This window comes from Solanum verrucosum, unplaced genomic scaffold (genome assembly GCF_900185275.1).
Source record: "Solanum verrucosum unplaced genomic scaffold, falcon-dt-bn FXZP01000275.1, whole genome shotgun sequence".
In the NCBI taxonomy this organism is placed as follows: domain Eukaryota; kingdom Viridiplantae; phylum Streptophyta; class Magnoliopsida; order Solanales; family Solanaceae; genus Solanum; species Solanum verrucosum.
Window position 1 is genome coordinate 831,450 of NW_026020738.1, and position 19,440 is coordinate 850,889.

Here is a 19,440-nt window from a genome sequence, read left to right on the forward strand (position 1 = left end):
TTATTAATTTCATTCCAAACTATTAACAAACTTAAAAGCAATCTTTATTTGATCAACTGAACTTAAATACACTCTTCGTCTTGCTACGGAAGTGAAATACACTTCTAAATTCCCATCAAATTTAGGATTGTTTTCAACACTTCTCTTGATTTTTATCAAGAGCCCCATGCTCCTATAAGAATTTGGGACTACTTGCTATGTTATGTGGTCGGATGTATCATAAGAGTGTAAGGGGGATAAAACTAATAATTTGCGTAGATGCGATTTAGTACTTGTCTCCTCTCTTATATTTCATGCAACTTAAACAGCATCACATAGATTTGCACCAGTGACTAGCTGCTATCGAAGTGCTCCTTGCTGGTCAAAACGAACCCAATTGGGCAATGGTTTTCGAATCAAGAATTTGCCGCCTTTATAGAAGTCCTCTTCATCACCTACAATTCACACTTCCTTCTCCGATTTTCAAGTTTCAAAATAGCCTCTTTTCGACCTCTATATCCAACTATATTTCCTACACAAACCTCCTTTCACACCTTTCCAAAACTAAGTCTTTAACCCCAGCTCTTCAAATCCATGCCCATTTAACCAAACTTGGGTTATCTAATCATAGTAAATATAGGAACCATTTAGTTAATTTGTATTCAAAATGTGGTATTTTTCAATATGCACATAAACTGATTGATGAAAGTCCTGAACCAGATTTGGTTTCTTGGTCATCTTTGATTTCTGGGTATTCCCAGAATGGTTTTGGTAAAGATGCTATATGGGGTTTCTTAAAAATGCATTCTTTGGGTCTTAGATGTAATGAGTTTACTTTTCCTAGTGTGCTTAAGGCATGTTCTATTGAGAAGGAGCTTTTTCTTGGTAAGCAGCTTCATGGGGTTGTTGTGGTTACAGGATTTGATTCTGATGTTTTCGTTGCGAATACTTTGGTTGTTATGTACGCGAAATGTGGCGAGTTTGTGGATTCTAGGATGTTGTTTGAGGAAATCCCGGAAAGAAATGTTGTTTCTTGGAATGCGTTGTTTTCTTGTTACACGCAAAATGATTTTTTTAGTGAGGCGATGTGTATGTTTCGTGACATGATTGGTAGTGGAGTCAGGCCGGATGAATATAGTTTATCTAATATATTGAATGCTTGTACTGGGTTAGTAGATATTGTTGAAGGAAAGAAAATACATGGGTATTTGGTGAAGCTTGGCTATGGTTCTGATCCGTTCTCGTCTAATGCACTCGTCGACATGTATGCAAAAGGGGGAGATCTTAAGGATGCCATTACAGCTTTTGAGGGAATTGTAGTACCTGACATTGTTTCATGGAATGCTATTATTGCTGGTTGTGTTCTTCATGAATGCCAATGGCAAGCTATAGATATGTTGAATCAGATGAGAAGGTCAGGAATTTGGCCAAACATGTTCACATTATCGAGTGCTCTCAAGGCTTGTGCTGCACTAGAGCTCCCTGAGTTGGGTAAAGGGTTGCACTCTCTTTTGATAAAGAAAGATATAATTTTGGATCCATTTGTGAGTGTTGGTCTTATTGATATGTATTGCAAGTGTAATTTAACCAAGGATGCGAGGTTGATCTATGATCTGATGCCCGGGAAGGACTTAATTGCATTGAATGCTATGATCTCTGGTTATTCGCAGAATGAGGCAGACGATGCATGCCTAGACCTTTTTACTCAGACATTCACCCAAGGAATTGGATTTGATCAGACAACCTTACTTGCCATTCTCAACTCTGCTGCGGGCTTGCAGGCTGCCAGCGTCTGCAAACAAGTGCATGCACTCTCTGTGAAGTCGGGATTTCTGTGTGACACCTTTGTTATAAACAGTCTTGTTGATTCTTATGGAAAATGTACCCAGTTGGATGATGCAGCTAGAATTTTTTACGAGTGCCCTACTCTGGATTTGCCATCTTTTACCTCTCTCATAACAGCTTATGCTCTACTTGGTCAAGGTGAAGAAGCTATGAAACTGTATCTGAAGTTACAAGATATGGATCTCAAGCCAGACTCATTTGTTTGCAGTTCTCTCCTAAATGCATGTGCAAATTTATCAGCGTACGAACAGGGGAAACAAATACATGCTCATGTGTTGAAATTTGGGTTCATGTCAGATGTGTTTGCTGGTAACTCTCTAGTTAACATGTATGCTAAGTGTGGAAGTATAGAAGATGCTAGCTGTGCTTTCCATGAGGTTCCTAAGAAAGGTATCGTTTCATGGTCGGCAATGATTGGAGGACTTGCCCAACATGGACATGCGAAACAGGCGCTTCATTTATTTGGTGAGATGTTAAAAGATGGTGTATCTCCAAATCACATAACATTAGTTAGTGTCCTTTATGCATGTAATCATGCTGGCTTAGTTGCAGAAGCCAAGAAATATTTTGAAACAATGAAAGACTCGTTTAGGATCGAACCAACTCAAGAGCATTATGCATGCATGATTGATGTCCTGGGCCGAGCAGGAAAACTAGATGATGCTATTGAGCTCGTAAATAAGATGCCTTTTGAAGCTAATGCATCTGTCTGGGGTGCACTTCTTGGTGCTGCAAGAATCCACAAGAATGTAGAGGTAGGAAAACATGCTGCTGAGATGCTTTTTAGCCTTGAACCAGAGAAATCTGGCACTCATGTTCTCCTTGCAAATATTTATGCATCAGTTGGGTTGTGGGGAGATGTTGCAAAAGTAAGAAGATTTATGAAGAGCAGTAGAGTAAAAAAGGAACCTGGTATGAGTTGGATTGAAGTGAAAGATAGTATTTACACATTTATAGTTGGAGACAGAAGCCATCCGCGAAGTGATGATATATATGCCAAACTGGAGGAACTGGGACAGCTAATGGCTAAAGCTGGTTATGTTCCTATGGTAGATATTGATCTCCATGATGTAGAGAGGAGACAAAAGGAGATTCTTCTCTCCTATCATAGTGAGAAACTAGCTGTTGCATTTGGGCTGATTGCTACACCTCCTGGTGTTCCTATTAGAGTGAAGAAGAATCTTCGGATTTGTTTGGACTGCCATACAGCATTCAAGTTCATTTGTAAAATTGTCTCAAGGGAGATCATTATTAGAGATATTAACCGGTTCCACCATTTCAAAGATGGCTCTTGCTCATGTGGGGATTACTGGTGATACTTGAATGTGTGCTATGCCTAACGGCCCTACGCATATGATGTCCCTACTTCCTATTCATATGAATGTAGTTGAAAGACTGGATACATGATACATCAGATCATTTCCTCTGGTGCATTAACTCTGTTTCGACAAAGTGAGGCAACTCTAAGAGGTCAATCAAGGTATATCTTTTGAGATCACCCTGTTACTAATCAAACTCCAAATGTTTGCATGTTTGCCCAGCGAGATGCAGGAATAACTTTTTAAATACACACCATGCCTTTTTGTTTTGATAACTGCAATAAAAAGTGACCACTTTCTGTTGGTCTTTCTTTAAGCAAAATTAGCATATATTATTGTTATTAATGATGTATCAATTTCTTTTTATCTATTTGTGTAGTTTAAGTGGCTGTCAGATGACTTCTTTGTCTGGCTATATTAAGTTTACCAATTTATAGTCATTATAGAAAAATGCCCTTTTCATAAGCTAATAACATTAAAAACAGTAATAGTCTACTATATAGATAATTTTCTTATCATTTAGTATGGTTTTAGATAGAAGGATCTTTGACTTCATTTAACTTATTCTTTTCTTATTTTGATCAGTTTGATCAGTGTGCTGACGATCCCATAAACAAGATGGCAACTACAAAGCAATTCAAAGTCTTGTTGACTTCCATGGTTGTTCTCAGTACTGCTACTTACCAAGTAGAAGAACTTCCCAAAGTTGTACGTTTTAATGTACCATACCTTGATCTTTGATTTCTTCATCATCTATCTAATTTTTTCTCTCATTAAATGTTTTTTTTGTGTGTTTGTAATAAAAAGGAACAGTGCTAGATTCCAAGGATAGCCAGGCTAGTCTCTTTATGCAGTCCTACACCCAGGGGCGTATACATGAGGGGGTCACCGGGTTCACGTGAACCCATGGTCCCCTCCCGAAATCATATATAGTAGTGTTATATATTTTAAAAATATTTAAATATAGATGCGTGAATCCAGATTCGAAGTATCATATAATGTAGTACGATGATGATTCGGTGCACCTCTCTAGGTGAGGTTAGAAATTTGTATCTTTTATCTATCTTGCTTTAGTTTTCTTTCTAAGATTTTGTAACTGGTTTGGATAAATAAAAGTTAATTTTGGACCTATGATTTTAAAATTTTAATGGTTTTCAGTAAAAAGAATCTAACCGATCAAATTTATGTCTTAGATCCACCTTTTTATAATAGTGCACCCATTATCTATAAATCCTGAATACGCCTCTGCCTACACCTTAACCAAACGGTCGTTTGTTAATATGTCAAGAGACTTTGTCTATTACTGGCTGAGCATAATGATCTGCTTGATGGTCTCCGTCTGCATTGGAATCATCTATATTAATGCGGAAACCAATATACTTCCATCCAGGTAACTTATTTCTCCTTAGTGGGATTTTTAACTTGACCCTTCATTCCCTTGTGTGATTAATTTCTCCTACAAGAAGTCTCATTTTTAAAGTTGCTTTAATTGAAATTATGCAGGCAAGATGTGCATGTGCAGCTTTTATATTTGGATTTTTGACATTCATGTCGATTGGAGGTTTCCCTCCATTCATGGAGTATATGAAATTTGTACTTCTTAATTTTGGCTTTCTTGAAAAAGCTACCTAAATTTATGATAATACATAGCCACACATTTCTAATAATTCATCCTATATTTGCACTTAAAGCAGATTTTTGAAAGGGGAAGGATGAATGGGCGTTATGGTGTCACTGCATTTGTCATAAGCAACACATTATCTGCAATGGCTTCCTAATATTGATTGCATTTCTTTCTGCTACTGTCTGCTACTTCATGAACTGGTGAGAGTCCTGCATCACTGAGCAAGCATGCCTCAATCTCGAAATAGTTGGGTCGATTATATTGATTCTCTGGATAGAAATTGTAATTCCTGAGAACTTAAGGAGAAAAAGAAACCTGGGGGGGAGGGGAGTGGGGAGGAGGGGGGGTGTAAATCACCTGTTGCATTGGCAAGTGGTCACAAAATTTTAGGACTGCTGTGTGTGGACAATGTTTAAAGAGAAATTGGACAAATGGAAAGAAATCACCTACTGTTTTATTTCTGCTGGGATTTCGGGCCTGTTTGGATGGGCTTATAAAAAGTAACTTATAAGTCAAAAGGTAAAAGCCATAAGTAGAGGACTCTACTTTTGGCTTATTTTAAAACTTTTTTGGCCTAAAATGAGTGCTTAAAAACACTTTTTAACCTTTCCAAACACCCCTAAAACTAAAAAAGTGCTTAAAATCCAAAAGAGCCTAAATATAAGCTAATCCAAATGGGCACTTAAACCTGAAACCTCGTGGTTTACAATCCACTTCATTGACCACCAGGTCATTGGGTGCTAAGTTATGGATTTTATCCGAGTCATTATTAGAAATCGTTGTGAGCTTTGTTACTTGCTGACTTTATTTTACTTGAAGTTTAGTTGATGTTGATCATTTCTAGTTATAAACTATGGATTGGGTCTTTTAGCAGTTATTCAGAAATTCGTCTGAAATTCTACTATACTGGACACTTTTCACTGAAATTCAATTAATTTCTGTTCTTTTTTCATTGTAATGGGTCTTTGTACAATCAGGTGGCTATGTTGGAAATATTCTGAGTTTCTGCCAATAGTGTACTCATTTAACCTTCAGCCCACCTTCTATATTCCTTTGTTTCGTTTGGTTGTTTGGTGTGATTTCTGAAGGCTTGATTGTGAATTTTCTCCATCACTGGGATTCTTATTGCAATTTGCGCCTTTAAGTCTTATTTCTAAGAAGTTAGGGATTTTATGCACTCAATAGTAGACTCTTTTTCCATAATAAAGAACAAAGCGAAACAAGTGTTGACAAAAATTCTCTCTTCTTCAGGTTTTGATTTGACTCCATCCATGGTTGCTGACACCCTGCTATCAGAGCTTTCAAAATATAGTGTTCTAATAGTCAGATGCACTGAAGCTAATGCTGATTCGCAGAGTCACTCTTCTTCAATTATAGACCACAACAAAGATGGCGGTAAGACTTGAATTGGCCTAATTTGAAGTTTTTAATTGAATGTCAAGTTTTGAGACATCATAGTTACCATTATGTCAAAAAGAATGACATCTCTCTTTATCTCATAAAAATACTTCGAACTTCTCATTTATCCTTAATGAGATGATTTAAAGCCACAAAAATTTTAATGGCTTGTTTTAGACCACAAGTTTAATAAATCTTTCCTTTTTCTCTTAAACTTGTGCCTAGTCAAACACCTTCATATAAATTGGAACGGAGGGGATAGTATTTATCTAATCATTTAGTTCCTTCTGTCATTAGTTAACATTATCGTTCACTTCAGTTTCCTGACTTATATTCTTCATTTGATGATCTCTGTTATTAGTGTATATTAATTGCTCTGTCATCATCATTCATCTCCAGAAGCTTAATCTGTGCTGTTCTGCGATCATTCCTTTAGCATAGCTGCTAGCTGAAACCTCAGACTCTCTGATATCCCGGCTCTATTTGTTTTAGTCATCTTGTCAAGCATATCACTGGCCTTAGTGAAAGCGTGAGGCATCATAGAACCCCCAACAATATTATATGTCATAGCTTTGTTCATAAGTTCAATGACCTCTAGGACACCTCCAAAAGGACATCATCTTGCAACCTATGATTTGGACACCACTTCAGCTTCTTCTTGAACCGAAGCCAAGTTTCATGCAAGGCTTCCCCTGATAGCTCTGTTCGTAGAGTTCAATGTTTCTGCCTAATTGTTTCTATGTGGATAATAAGTGGACCAACATATATTTGCTGTAAAACATCAAAATATAGCTATATTGTGTACAATAACAACAATAGCATACTTAGTGTAATTTCACATGTAGGATCTAGGGAGAATAGGATGTAAGCAAACCTTACCCCTACCTTTGTGGGTAGAGAGGTTATTTCCGATATACCCTCGCCTTCAAAAAAAATGTAATCTAAACTATGTAGAAAGAAAAATAGCGATTGCGGAATAACAATATAAACAAAAGCAAACAACTAAACTAATAGTAAAATAGAACGATAAGATACAATGTGAATACTAGGTAAGACTGCTAAAAAAGAAGAGAAAATGAGCTCTTTGCGTCCCCCGTGTAAATGTACTACAACACTTGGTTATCTACTATCCTTCTTCCCTAATATCTGACCTCCAAACATTTATATTTAGGATCATGTGTTCAGTAAGTTGAAGATATACCATATCTTGTTTAATCACCTCTCCCTAGTTTTTCTTTGGACTACCTTTACTTTTTCTCTATACCTGCTATAGTCAAACTTTCACACTTCATTACTCCGCGCAACTCTTCTTCATATGTTCAAACCACTTCAGTCTCACTTTCTCATTTATTCTCAATGGAGACCATTTCCACCGTCTCATGTATAACTTCATTCCTAATATTGTTTCTCCTGGTATGCCCATACATACGTCTGAGCATTCTCATCTCCTCTATCTTCGTATTCTAAACACGTGCATTCTTAATAGATCATTTCTTTGCTCGATAGAACTTACGTTTAAACTTTGGTGACATATTTTTATCACATAGTACCCTAAACTTGAGTCACTCACCCCTCTCTAATATGATGAGAAGCATCATCATCAATCTTTTCATTTGCTTTGATTATAGACCCAATGATTCGAAACTTTCTTTCTTGGGTATGCCTTGTGAATCAATCTTTACTTCCACCATTGTTTCTTGCGATTTGTCACTAAACTTGCATTTAAGGTATTGTTTCTTAGTGCGGCTCAACCTTAAACCTTTAGATTTCAGAATCTGTCTCCAAACATCCAACCAATCGTGAACTCCACCACACGTCTTATGAGTCAATATTATGACATTTGTGAATGGCATACATGAGGACATATTCTCTTGAATATGTCGCATCAATTCGTCCATCACTAAGGCAAATTGATGGAAAATCACTAATATATCTCCCTTGTTCTCGTACAACATAATCATGGTACTCCATAATCTACTCTTGTAACATTTTAATAGCTTTACTTTCTTATCCCTATTATATTGTAAATAATATATATTAGAACAATATTATATTTCAAATAAATATTGATCCTTAATTTACTATATTACAAAGTTTTCTTTTCATATAAACATTGGGAAAATTGTATATAATAGCAAACTATTAATTCAAATTAAATGCTATAAATATAGTTTGATTTAATTGTACCTCATAGCAAACTGTTGCTATTTCACCTCTCTCCTGGTGAATCTCGCTCGCCACTCTCGTTCTCTCCCTCGCCTCTCTCATTTTTTATACAAACGCAAGTGTATAAAGTGCGTTTGTGTTTGTATAAAGCGAGAGAAAATTGTATATATACATATATTTTCGTTCCCCTCTCTCCCCTCTCCCAGATCTCGCTCGCCACTCTCCCAGATCTCGCTCTCTCACTCGCCTCTCTTACTTTATACAAAAAACGCAAAATTGTATAAAATGCGTTTGTGTTTGTATAAAGCGAGAGAAAATTGTATATACACATATATTTTCGTTCCCCTCTCTCCCCTCTCCCAGATCTCGCTCGCCACTCTCCCAGATCTCGCTCTCTCACTCGCCTCTCTCACTTTATACAAAAAACGCAAAATTGTATAAAATGCGTTTGTATTTGTATAAAGCGAGAGAAAATTGTATATACACATATATTTTCGTTCCCCTCTCTCCCCTCTCCCAGATCTCGCTCGTCACTCTCCCAGATCTCGCTCTCTCACTCGCCTCTCTCACTTTATACAAAAACGTAAATTTATAAAATGCGTGAAAATTGTATATATACATATATTTTCGTTCCCCTCTCTCCCCTCTCCCAGATCTCACTCGCCACTCTCCCAAATCTCGCTCGCTCACTCACCTCTCTCACTTTATACAATTGATCTTTTTGTATATGTTTACCAAAGCAGATTATACAACTGTTTTCTTTTGAATATGTAGCGAAATATACATATTTATGTTTGCTATGGAGCGCAATTATGCAAACTTTACTATAGTATACAAATATGAATTTTGTGTTTGCTATATGTGAAAGTTGCTCATAAATACTTGGGGGACAAGGAAGGGCCACAACTACAACTAAAATCAGGAAACTTGTTTGTAGGCCATGTTGAAAGAGGAATGCCCACTTACTGTTATTTTTTGTCTCTTGGAATAACCATTGGGCCCCCACTAGGCCCATCTCCATGGTCTAGGGCCCACAATACATATGGGCTATGACGCTACGTAAGTGGACTTCACACTACTTGATAACTCCATTTGCCTTAGTTGGTGATGGCCCACAAAAAAATAATAATAAAAAAATCCGTGTTTCTTTTATTAAATAAATATTTATGTTTACGTACTTTCAAATACATATAATTTTATAAAGACTCATTAGTCAATAATATTAATTAGTTATTTTTGAAAATAATCTTTTCACATAGTACATATAGTCTCCACGCTGAACATGATGTTTTTTTTATATATAGAAAATATGAACTTATAAGTCAAATTTGCATTTTTAAAAAAAATAAATCATGATTCGAAATCTCAAATCATAGTTTTTTTAGAATCTAAAATAATGATCTCAAAGCACATGTCCAAACGCTGATATAAAATCATGATTCAAAATTACGAATAACACACATTATATGTTTATATACAAGCTTAGAATTAAAGATAAATGATGCTTACTATCTGAGCAAACCCTATTGTCTTTTTAAATAAAAAAATAAATCAATGTTCCTTTTACAAATAATAATTTGTGTAGTTTAAAAAAAGGAGAATATTTGCGGTCACGAACCTTCAAATACCCGTAATTTTATAATGATTTATTAATCAATATTAGTATTAAATAGTTTTTCTTGAATATAATATTTTCACGTAGTATGTATAGTCTCTTCACGCTGAGCGTGATTTTTTTTCAAGCGTCTATTTTTTTAAAAATATAAACTTACGGATTAAATTTACATATTAAGTAAAATCGTGATTTGAAATCTCACTTTTTGGAGAATCTGAACTCATGATCCCAAATCACATATTTAAACGTTGAAAAATCATGATTTATAATTACAAATAGATGTTGTATGTGAGCAAACCCTTTTGTCTTCTTATAATAATTGGACTTGCTCACTTACCCACCCCTCAAAACTCTTTAAAGTAATTTGGCTTCTACACACTTTCTCTAGAATATATACCCAACTTTAAACAATCTAATCATTTTCCTTCTGGATATATTATAGTAACAATTAATAAAAGAAAATTAGGAATAAAAATATTATTTAGTACCCAATATAATAAGGTTATGGACACTAGTCACTACCCAAGATTGGCTCAACTACCCCCTTGATATGATCTTTTATCATCTTGTACCAAAATAAGCCTTAAATTTCTCAAAGTGACCACTTTTTCTTCATCACATCCCAAAACAGCCAAATACTCACACATCCATCAAATCCAGCTATATAATATTCCCTTTGTTTCAATTAATATAACATAGTGTGAATTTTGAAAATCAAATTATTTAGTTTAGATCGTGAATTTGGATATCAAAATTTTAAAATAAAATTTTTATATTAAAAAACTAAGTAAAAAAGTATTACAAGTCACATTTATTGACAATTTAAAATATTAAAAGACATGAAAAAATTACAATTAATGAAAGACTTGTTTGCATCTTGAAATTCAAAAAATACCACAAAAATGGGACAAAAGAAGCGATACAACATTTTATCCTGTAATATCCGGGTTATTTGCGCTTTTGCCCCTATTTTATCCTGATTTTTTTCCTTGAGATAAATAATTTTTTTGCTGGACATAAATTTATATTATTACATCATAATATTTATATATTTTGTCCTTATAAAATTTATGTCACATTAGATATAAATTTGATATAAACCAATTTATATAACCGATAAGAATTAAAGACCAACGTATTTGAAGAACAAACTGTGCCTATCAAATGATGATATCCATTTTTGAAAAAAAAACGAATCTCGAAAAACAACCACAATCTTCTAAAAAATATTAAATCTAAGTCACTTTCTGGGCCCATGCATAAAACCCACTAACGTACAATATAACATATATACACATAAGATATACACATTTCTTGCTTCATCTTGTTCTAACTAATATACCATTTTTTGAGCTTTTTTGAGCTTTTTCTTGGTCATGGAGAAGAGTAAATCTTTCCCTTATCACTCTGCATCTTACAAAGAAGCAAGATTTGATTTCGAGGATCGAACAAAATCTTTTAGCTTCAATGGACCTGTGGGGGGAAATTCAGAGACGAAGAGGAGGAAAAGAATAGCTAGTTATAACATGTATTCCGTTGAAGGTAAGGTTAAAACATCTTTGATGAACAGCTTCAAGTGGATTAAGAGCAAATTCTCCGATAATTATTGCGATTAGTGGTGTGTTTAATGAAAGGAAAACTTGATTTTATATTTTTCCCCTTCTTGATTCTCTACTTCTTCTTGATATTGCCATGTAACAAATGGTTTTTTTGAAGGTTTTTTGTATGGTGGTTATATGAACATCATGTATGTGTGATGAATGGGAAGAATTAAGTCATGATTATTGTATATATATGTGTGTGTTTCGTGTACTTGTTTGGTAAGTTTTGAATGAAGTTTAGCCATAGCTTGAATTGCTAATTTGTCTTTCTATCTGATCAGTGACGGATTCAGAATTTCTTTTAAAATGTTCACTATATACTACTACTACTTACGTTTCAATTTGTTTGTTTTACTTTTTTTTTAGTCTGTTACAAAAAGAACACATGCTTCTCTTTTTTGGCGACTTTGTTATTCTGATTTTCCACATAACATGTTTAATACCAATAGATTGAAGACATTTTGGTCTATTCTACATATTTTTAGTCTAAAAGTCTTCTTAAATTTCTTAAATTCCGTGCAAAGTTAAAACCAGACAAAGAAAATTATACTACGAGTATATATATAACTTTTTTTTTAATTTCATATATAGAGTTTAATTTATTGGAAATGGACATGTCGATGTCTCCATTGCCCCACTAATGCTCTTGAAAGAGATTGAACAAGTAAATCCGCCCCTCGTAATTTGTTAGTGTTCTATGATTGGAAATAATTAATTTGTTTGTAGCAAGTCAATGAGTTCTTCAATAAATAGAAAAAGAAAAGTAAATATGATTTAGTTTTCATAAATTGAAATAAAAAATTTAAAAGTGAAAAAAAAACAGAGCTACATACTAAAATAGCAGTGAAGTGACGTTTTCATAAATAAGAATAGTATTTTAAAGTTGACTACATAATTTATTTAATAAGAAGTTGTTCAATAAATACTAATTCTAATTAAGGTGTTTACGTATATAATTTCAGTGACAAATTTTAAGAAATAGTCTATGACTTAAACCTTAATTTTTTAAAAAAACCTTGTTAATTGCCCCCCAAAACAAACAAATTACTACTCAGTAATTTAGGTATGTCAGAAAATCTTTGCATATTGTATTTTTTATTTCATCAAATTAAAATAATACACAAAATCAAAATCAACAGTATTTCTGAACCAAATGCACGAGTAAACAATTAAATTGAACAAAAAAAAGCAACATTTCTAATTAATTAATGGGATGATTGCATTTTAATCCTTCAATTTTGTTGCTTATTATATCAAACTCAACATATTTAACCTTCCATTTAATAATAATAAAAAGCTTTATTTTTTGTCCCTTTATGTAGAAAATATATAGTAAAAGTATTTTTAGAATTATATTACTCTCAAATATTGAAAAACAATACAAACTCAACATTAGACAGAATAAGTAATGTATCGATTAATAATTCAATAAATTTGTAAAAAAAAAAAAAAAAACACAAGCAAAAGGATTAAAAACCTAAGTGCATCAATTAAATTTCTTAATTAAAGGTCCAATACACTAGGTCAGATATCACAACGATCAAAATCATAATTTACTAATAACTAATTAACTAGCATCTTCAAAGCTAAATATCTTAGAGATTTTGTGGTCCATTAGATCATGATGATTTCTAAAATCAATGGTTGAGATTGACCTACGATTAAGACTTAATCTATTATCTTCATAATTTTTGGCTGCTTCAGTAATAGAGGCTAATAAAATTGGATAATTTTTAATGTTTTTGAGAGCATTAGGATGTGCCTCAGTTTTAGAAAATTGATTAATGTTTCTAAATTTGAAAAATGGAGTTGGTGAAGGAGGAGGACTTTGATTAATATTATTATTAATCATGTTTAAGGAAAATGAATTACTACTACTTTCACCCATATCTTGGCTTTGGTTACTTGACTCCCCTTGCTTTTCCTGTTAAATCAAAATTGAGGAAAATTTAATCAGTTTCAGCTATATATGCGGATAGTATTATAAAATGATCTTATATTATCATGTTTACTAAAAGGGTAAATGTAAATAATTTAATATAAAAAGTGAAAAATTAGACTTATAGAAAAATATGACAGATTATCTGTTATAATATGTCCAGATATAGTAATACAATAAGTATATATGTATTAAATCCAAATGCATGTAATTAACTTGTAATTTTTAGTGTATAGTTCTTTCGATGTATGATATACATACTAAAATATTAATTAATTTGAATTTAAAACATGTAAAGTTTATTAAAGGAGTTTTTTTTCCTGATAATAATTTTTTTTCAATTCAAAGGCTCAAATAAAAAAATATATGATTAAAGATAGAAATATTATATTCAACTTATTATCTTGATGATGATAAAAATGCATATATACTATTGAAACCTTACAATATGTGAATGATAAATCCAATTTTATTTTTTTTGTGAATGATTGGTTGATGTCCAAATTTATTTTGGTAAGTGGAAGTTAATTGCCAACCTCATGTGCATGTTATTTGGTTGGATGCATGTGGAGGTATTTATGGCATTTTGTGTCCTATTTAGAATGAAAAAAGTTAATTTTTTTAATAAAAAAAGTAGAACTACAATTCTAGAAAATTTACTTGACTAACTGAACTCTCTGATCGTGTAATATGAGTAAAATACACCCCTAAATTCTCGTTAAATTTTAGAGGTATTTTCAAACTTCTCTCGTTTTTTTAAAATTAAGAGTCTCATGCTCCTACAAATGTTTGAAACTACTTGCTATGCTATGTAGTAGATCGGTGTGTATCTAAGTTTAGTTAGTCAAGTAGAGGGGTATTTTTAATGTTGTTAATAGTTTGGGAACAAAACTAATGATTTATTGAATTTAGAAATCACAATAGATAATTGAGACGAATAGAGTACATTTTCTTACAAATTCAAGAGAAAAAAAACATAATTAAAAGAAAAAAGAATTTACCTCTTTTGAGTTTTCAGAAATATTGGAGAGCAATTTTTTATAGCCCTCCCTATTTTTCTTAACCCGTTTGCCTTTTGAAGCTCTCTTCCTGTGGTGCAATTTATTTTTAATTATTTATTAATCATCATAGAAAAATACAAGAAAATAAATAGATACACACCATTTAGTTATTAGTATGAAAATAATATATATATATATATATATATATATATATATATATATATATATATATATTTATCAATATTATGAGATATGCATAGTTAAATAACACATGGATAAAATCGCTATTTTCCCTAGTTATAATATGAATAGTTTAAATAAAAATATATAATTATGCATTCCATTATTGAAGGGACCATAATTTATACAATAAGATTACTTAAAAGACTCAAATATCTTTTGTCGAATATCAAGAAGAATTAAATTCCTGATTTTAACAAAAAAAATAAGGGACCACAAGCAGACACCACCCAAAAATAAAGGAAAAAAGATAAATAAACAACTTTATATTATATATATTAAATATGTAATGATGGCTTTTTGTGCTCGTGATATAATAATTATCATCTTGTATTGCAGGGGATTATGTCAATAAGACTATGATTATATTTTATACTATTAATCTTGTGACAATAATATTAATTTTGTGACATCTAATGTGTAATGATCTAACTTGCCTTGGTCCTAAAGTCTCTTTTTTAATGATTATTGTCTAAAAGGATAATCAATATACCTACTATATATAGAACAATGATATATAATCATTTTAATAATCACACATGTGTAATTAATAATTATAGCATTTTGGAAATTGTAGTAATTTACAAATATGTAAATATATAAGGTCATAAAGAAAAAGGTGAAGATAAAAGTTTAAATTTTATATATTTTAGAATCTCTGAAAGCTCGTGATACAATCTATCAATAAGTAAGAAAAAGATTTTTATATTAACATGTTGGAACATAGATTAAAGATGTTTATGGTGAAAGTCTAATTGTACAATAATTATGAAGTTTGTTTGAAATTTGTCAATATTAATTAAAAATACGAAATTTAATTTAAATAGCACATGTAAAATCGAAGATACCTTGTGATATCAATGGATTGGGCCGGCCCATCGTCTTCCACTTTGAAAACAGGCAGTTCAGAGAGCCCACATGCTAATGGGCTTGTTGTAAAGAACTAACACAATGTTCAACAAATTAAATTTTAGTGCTCAATAATATGGGTGCACATAATTATTTGGAAAAATTACTTGAATAGATACCTTTTAATAAATGATTACTGATTTTAGCAATACTTTTTATTTATTACCATTTATAGCAATATATAGCAATACTATGATAAACAATATATTAAAAGTGAATTATGTATGCAATATGTATGTATTATAACTGTTTTAAAATATATTATGCGTGTTTAGTTGTTTGGTAAGAATTTGACACACTGTAGTATAAATGTATTAAAATATGTGATAAATCATCAATAAAACTTATATTATATGTGTTTTATAAATTGTTCTCTGTAATATGTATTAAAATTGTATTATAAATGTATTAAAAGTGATCAAGTGAAAAGAAAATGTTATTGCTATAAATGGTAAATATTTTCTTAATATAGTATATTTATGTAAGTTTCCCTAATTATTTCCTACTCTTTTTCAAATTACAGAAATCCCTTAAAATTTATGGATTTTGGATATTTCTGGATACATAAGTGAGGGATGTATCAGAAAGGATAGGATATCCGGATACATCACTGGACTTTCGGATACATAAGTGAGGGATGTATCAGAGAGGATAGGATATCCGATACATCACTGGACTTCTAGATACATAAGTGAGGGATGCATCAGAGAGAGAATAGGATATTCAGATACATCACTGGACTTTCGAATACATCAATAGATACTAGGTACATACGCTAGGGGACGTATCAGAGAGGGGAGGGATGTATCCGAGAGTAGATTTTTGAAATTCTTTTAAATGATAGGAAATTTTAGAGATTATAGTAAAATAAGATATATATTTAGATAATTATCGTAACTTACTTCATTTTGAAGGGCAGTAGAAGCAGTGCCACGCAAGTGAGGCTCAACGGACAAAAGTGTGTATAAAAGGGGAAAAGCAGAATGAGGCAAATTTGGGAAAATTTGCCCAAAACATGGCTTGTGTTGTGGTGGTCTAAATGTTGTTGGTGGCTTCACTTTCTTCCAATATTCTTCCGTCGGTGAACCACATAACTTAAATATCTTGTGAAGTTGTTCAATCTGTAAAATTTAACCAAAAAATAATGGGAATGACATCTAGCTCATTTGTACCTCTAATCAAATATTGAATTAACTAAGCAACTTCGAATAATATAAGGTAAAAAAGTTTTAACAATTCACTAATAAAAACGATTTTAATTAAAAAAAATATTGTTTTTTTTACCTCATTTCTACCAGGCAAAATAGGTCTTCCAACAAACATTTCAGCCAAAAGACAACCAGCACTCCAAAGATCAATTCCAACACTATAATTAGTGGAACCCAAAAGTAATTCTGGTGCTCTGTACCAAAGTGTCACAACTCTACTTGTTAGGGGCCTCTTTGTCTTTGTTTCATAAAAATTTGCAAGTCCAAAATCACCTATTTTTAGTATCCCATTTTTGTCTATTAGCAAATTTGACCCTTTAATATCTCTATGCAATATTCCTCTTTCATGACAATGTTCAAGTCCACTTAACAATTGCTCCATGTAACATTTTATCTGCAACAAAATCTTATTTAATAAATATATTGACCGTGTAAATAGTATCTACATTATTAGGGATCGTTTGTTTGTTGGCTAGAAAGGGAAGTTATTCATATATCAAATTAAAACCGGTATAGCTAATATAATGTTTATTGATTTATATAAAATTCAGTACATTAAGTAAGATGTTTGATTATCATTTGACAATCTCATCTTACATATGAGTCAGTTTATTTATTATTATTTTATGCGGTGTAAAAAATGAAATATAGTAGCGATAAAGTCGGTTTTTTTTATCACATAATGATAAAAGGCACTATATGGTCTTTGAACTCACATCTCTACTATGATAAGATGCATTTCTACCACTAAACTATTGGTGCTTATTGATTTAAAACTATGTTTATTTTATTTATACTCTTTAATTTATTTTTTGTGAAAAAACCTCGACCGATAAGATTGGAGATCGATTTGCAATTTCCAATTTATGGCGCTAGAATTTTTTTAAAACCCGACCGATAGGATTGATTTTTGATAGTTTCTTAACTGTGATAACTATATTCGACAGAGTAAGATCTCACGTCCTTAATCAGGATCTCGAGTTCCAAACTATACAAGAAAAACATTAAACAATTAGACACTCAATATAATTACCACATATATAATTCCTCTAAATTGTGCAATTAGACCTATTATATATAAAAAAAATTATTATAAAATGAGGAAAATAAGTAATTTACTTACCTGAGGCTGAGTGAGTCTAATTCCTTGAGTGTGATTGATAAGTTTAGTTAAATCAGATTGCATAAAGTCAAAAACCAAATAAAGACTATAATGCATTCTTGAAGTAGCTAATCCTTCAAGTTTTATAATATTTGGATGATCAAGTTTCTTCAATATTATAATCTCTCTTGCCATAAATTTCACACTTTCTGGTTCACTTGTATCAAATCTAACCTTCTTTAAGGCTACTATTTTCCCACTTTTTCTATCTCTAGCTTTATACACATTGCTATATGTCCCTTGACCTACCTGCAAAAAAAAAACATGTATTAAGGTAATTACCAATTATTTTTGCGGAGTTTATTTCTCAGAGAGTTACTCAACTAATAGTTGTGGTTTCAGAAAATTGAAATTATCAAGAAGAAATACGACTTTATGAGATGATAACTATTAGTTGAGTCAGAATCATGACCATATGCGAAATCAACTATATGAGTTTGCTATGAGTTCAATTAATGTTTTATGTACGAAGTGTAGATATTTAGGTGAAACTTATAATTAAAATTTCAATAAATATTAAGTATTGGACTCATAATGTCAAAGTGATAATGAAGGGGAGTCTTGAAGTAACGGTACTAAAGTTGTTTACGCGTGACCATATATAGGTCACATGTTTGAGTTGTAGAATCAACTGGTACTGAATTTGTGTTAGGGTACGTAGACTGTTTACATCATAATCCCTTGGGGTGAGACAACCCTTTCTCATATGTACACAAGATGTTGTTTGCACTAGGTTATTCATTTAATGCTGAAGTGCATGAAATATTATATTAAAAATCTTAAAAATTGAAAGTTTAAATTCTGAATCCGACTTGGAAATGAACTTACCTTATCAAGTTTTTCATATGAATCAGCAGTCTTTGGTACTAAACCAAGTAAAACCTCTTTAGGAATATTATCAACAAGCCATTTCGGCCATCCATCCACCAATTGATCATCTCCTCCTATTTTCCTACCATTATCAATTATTCCTATTTTAACTCCATTATTTCCATTTCTTTTCTCTTCTTGATCAAGTTCTGCATGATTCCCTTCTTGATCGCGAATTCGAGCAATATCCCTCATTTGTTGTTGTTGTTGTTCTCTTCGTCGTTGTTTTTCAACTCCATTTCCTTTAACATAACCATTATCATTTTTCATCCTCTCAAGTCTTTCCGGAGTCATGAAACTATAACCCTTGCCTACTACACAACCCATTATGGTCCTTACACGACGCGAATCTCAAAAAATTCTTTTAACGTTTTGTGTGGAATAATATGAGTGGTGATAATAACTATAAATGGCAAAAAATGCTAGAGAAGTTCGAATTCTCTTTGTACTTTTGGCCGGCAAATATTTATATTCATGTAATATTTGTAAAAAGTGTCATTTTCTTTTATTTCTTTGCTTTTATCGTCATGGAAAATAATATGGAAAAATAAAATAAAATTATGA

General features: G+C 32.1%; 2 protein-coding genes across 2 annotated transcripts; one reads left to right on the top strand and one right to left on the bottom strand.

Moving 5' to 3' along the window:
- Positions 1–367: 367 nt before the first annotated feature.
- On the top strand, positions 368–3,146 carry LOC125812691 (putative pentatricopeptide repeat-containing protein At5g52630). Its single transcript, XM_049492182.1, has one exon. It carries the CDS (start codon positions 384–386, stop codon positions 3,138–3,140), a length of 2,757 nt encoding a protein of 918 aa, XP_049348139.1. The 5' UTR covers positions 368–383; the 3' UTR covers positions 3,141–3,146.
- Positions 3,147–13,087: 9,941 nt separating this feature from the next.
- Positions 13,088–19,203, bottom strand: LOC125812675 (probable serine/threonine-protein kinase At1g54610). The gene is made up of 7 exons (XM_049492165.1): positions 18,835–19,203; positions 17,968–18,255; positions 16,921–17,238; positions 16,539–16,757; positions 15,576–15,670; positions 14,488–14,575; positions 13,088–13,471 (listed from the first exon to the last, which is right to left on the bottom strand). The coding sequence occupies exons 1-7, from the start codon at positions 19,201–19,203 to the stop codon at positions 13,115–13,117; spliced, it is 1,734 nt and encodes a 577-aa protein (XP_049348122.1). The 3' UTR covers positions 13,088–13,114.
- Between the last annotated feature and the right edge of the window lie 237 nt (positions 19,204–19,440).

Coding starts and splice junctions, on each gene's coding strand:
- LOC125812675 (XM_049492165.1), bottom strand. CDS start 19,203: ATGGGTTGTGTAGTAGGCAAGGGTTATAGTTTCATGACTCCGGAAAGA. Junction 18,256..18,834: donor CATATGAAAAACTTGATAAG/GTAAGTTCATTT, acceptor TTTTTTTTGCAG/GTAGGTCAAGGGACATATAG. Junction 15,671..16,538: donor CTACTGCCCTTCAAAATGAA/GTAAGTTACGAT, acceptor ACATTGTGTTAG/TTCTTTACAACAAGCCCATT.
- LOC125812691 (XM_049492182.1), top strand. CDS start 384: ATGGTTTTCGAATCAAGAATTTGCCGCCTTTATAGAAGTCCTCTTCAT.